This window comes from Salvelinus namaycush, chromosome 25 (assembly GCF_016432855.1).
Source record: "Salvelinus namaycush isolate Seneca chromosome 25, SaNama_1.0, whole genome shotgun sequence".
Classification (NCBI taxonomy): domain Eukaryota; kingdom Metazoa; phylum Chordata; class Actinopteri; order Salmoniformes; family Salmonidae; genus Salvelinus; species Salvelinus namaycush.
In genome coordinates this window covers 16739206-16742300 of record NC_052331.1, presented here as the reverse complement: position 1 = coordinate 16742300, position 3095 = coordinate 16739206, and the positions used below count along the sequence as shown (strand labels likewise).

Sequence of the window (3095 nt, the reverse complement as noted above, 5' to 3'; positions counted from 1 at the left end):
ATGAGAGACACTGGCTGTGTGTGTGATCTGAATCAGAGAGGACCACTTCTTTCTTTTCCCATGCTAGATCTCCTGAGCTGTATGGGCAGAGACTAGTGTTTTAATGATTATTGGAAGAGTCAGAGAAGGGCTGGACAGATGGTCTTTTTTAGAGGGATTCCTGATTAGGAACAGCTGTCACATGTTAAGGACGAAGCTACCTTAAATGATGCATCACACTCCTCCCATCCCTCAAAACAGACTCTCATATAAATTGGCGTGGAAAGCCTCTGCATTCAGCAATGATATACGTACTGTATTTATTTGATTTGAATAACTTTTAGTTATTTAGCGGAACCCAATTGAGACCCGTGTCTCAATTACAATGGTGGCCTGAGGACAAGAAATTACATCAACACAGCAACAATATCTAATTTAACTACAAGACTGTTACGAATGATGAGGAAAAATGTGAGGAGTCAGGCGCAGAGAGCAAAGATATGGGGAAAAACCACTCTTTAATGTCCAACCAGAATAACAACTGGTAACGTCAAAAACATATGACGTAAAATCCAACTCGAATACAGTACACACTGGAAAAATAAATCCAGACAGTGGAAAACCCCAATAACACGAACAACCTCATACAAAAACAGAAAGACAAGCCCGCACAAACAGAAGCGGGCTAAACGAACTTAAATAGCACCACCCTAACAACCAAACAATGAACAGGTGAAAACAATTAGACAAAAACAAACGAAAAGGAAAAAGGGATCGGTGGCAGCTAGTAGACCGGCGACGACGACCGCCGAGCGCCACTCGAACAGGAAGGGGAGCCACCTTCGGTAATGCTCGTTACAGTACCCCCCCCCCTGACGCGCAGCTCCCGCAGCGCGCCGACGCCGGCCTCGAGGACGACCCGGGGGCCGAGGCGCAGGGCGATCCGGATGGAGGCGACTCTCTCAGCATAGATGGATCCAATATATCCCCCACCGGGACCCAGCACCTCTCCTCCGGACCGTACCCCTCCCAGTCCACGAGGTACTGCAGGCCCCTCACCCGGCGTCTGGAGTCCAGAATGGACCGTATCGTGTACGCCGGGGACCCCTCTATGTCCAGAGGGGGCGGAGGGACCTCCGGAACCTCACCCTCCTGCATGGGACCAGCTACCACCGGCCTGAGTAGAGACACATGAAACGAGGGGTTAATACGATAATACGAAGGAAGTAACAATCGATAACACACCTCGTTTATTCTCCTCAGGACTTTAAATTTACATTTACATTTACATTTAAGTCATTTAGCAGACGCTCTTATCCAGAGCGACTTACAAATTGGTGCATTCACCTTATGACATCCAGTGGAACAGCCACTTTACAATAGTGCATCTAAATCTTTTAAGGGGGGGGGGGGGGGGGGTCAGAAGGATTACTTTATCCTATCCTAGGTATTCCTTAAAGAGGTGGGGTTTCAGGTGTCTCCGGAAGGTGGTGATTGACTCCGCTGTCCTGGCGTCGTGAGGGAGTTTGTTCCACCATTGGGGTGCCAGAGCGGCGAACAGTTTTGACTGGGCTGAGCGGGAACTGTACTTCCTCAGTGGTAAGGAGGCGAGCAGGCCAGAGGTGGATGAACGCAGTGCCCTTGTTTGGGTGTAGGGCCTGATCAGAGCCTGAAGGTACTGAGGTGCCGTTCCCCTCACAGCTCCGTAGGCAAGCACCATGGTCTTGTAGCGGATGCGAGCTTCAATTGGAAGCCAGTGGAGAGAGCGGAGGAGCGGGGTGACGTGAGAGAACTTGGGAAGGTTGAACACCAGACGGGCTGCGGCGTTCTGGATGAGTTGTAGGGGTTTAATGGCACAGGCAGGGAGCCCAGCCAACAGCGAGTTGCAGTAATCCAGACGGGAGATGACAAGTGCCTGGATTAGGACCTGCGCCGCTTCCTGTGTGAGGCAGGGTCGTACTCTGCGGATGTTGTAGAGCATGAACCTACAGGAACGGGCCACCGCCTTGATGTTATTTGAGAACGACAGGGTGTTGTCCAGGATCACGCCAAGGTTCTTAGCGCTCTGGGAGGAGGACACAATGGAGTTGTCAACCGTGATGGCGAGATCATGGAACGGGCAGTCCTTCCCCGGGAGGAAGAGCAGCTCCGTCTTGCCGAGGTTCAGCTTGAGGTGGTGATCCGTCATCCACACTGATATGTCTGCCAGACATGCAGAGATGCGATTCGCCACCTGGTCATCAGAAGGGGGAAAGGAGAAGATTAATTGTGTGTCGTCTGCATAGCAATGATAGGAGAGACCATGTGAGGTTATGACAGAGCCAAGTGACTTGGTGTATAGCGAGAATAGGAGAGGGCCTAGAACAGAGCCCTGGGGGACACCAGTGGTGAGAGCACGTGGTGAGGAGACAGATTCTCGCCACGCCACCTGGTAGGAGCGACCTGTCAGGTAGGACGCAATCCAGGCGTGGGCCGCGCCGGAGATGCCCAACTCGGAGAGGGTGGAGAGGAGGATCTGATGGTTCACAGTATCGAAGGCAGCCGATAGGTCTAGAAGGATGAGAGCAGAGGAGAGAGAGTTAGCTTTAGCAGTGCGGAGCGCCTCCGTGATACAGAGAAGAGCAGTCTCAGTTGAATGACTAGTCTTGCAACCTGACTGATTTGGATCAAGAAGGTCATTCTGAGAGAGATAGCAGGAGAGCTGGCCAAGGACGGCACGTTCAAGAGTTTGAGAGAAAAGAAAGAAGGGATACTGGTCTGTAGTTGTTGACATCGGAGGGATCGAGTGTAGGTTTTTTCAGAAGGGGTGCAACTCTCGCTCTCTTGAAGACGGAAGGGACGTAGCCAGCGGTCAGGGATGAGTTGATGAGCGAGGTGAGGTAAGGGAGAAGGTCTCCGGAAATGGTCTGGAGAAGAGAGGAGGGGATAGGGTCAAGCGGGCAGGTTGTTGGGCGGCCGGCCGTCACAAGACGCGAGATTTCATCTGGAGAGAGAGGGGAGAAAGAGGTCAGAGCACAGGGTAGGGCAGTGTGAGCAGAACCAGCGGTGTCGTTTGACTTAGCAAACGAGGATCGGATGTCGTCGACCTTCTTTTCAAAATGGTTGACGAAGTCATC

At 51.9% G+C, this 3095-nt stretch overlaps 1 protein-coding gene across 1 annotated transcript; it reads right to left on the bottom strand.

Annotated features, from left to right (window-relative positions):
- Nucleotides 1–1417: 1417 nt before the first annotated feature.
- Nucleotides 1418–2521, bottom strand: LOC120020106 (the record flags this gene model as incomplete). Its single annotated transcript, XM_038963552.1, has 2 exons — nt 1418–2212; nt 2408–2521. Coding segments are annotated over 2 exons (909 nt in total), but the record flags the coding sequence as incomplete, so codon positions are not given.
- Between the last annotated feature and the right edge of the window lie 574 nt (nt 2522–3095).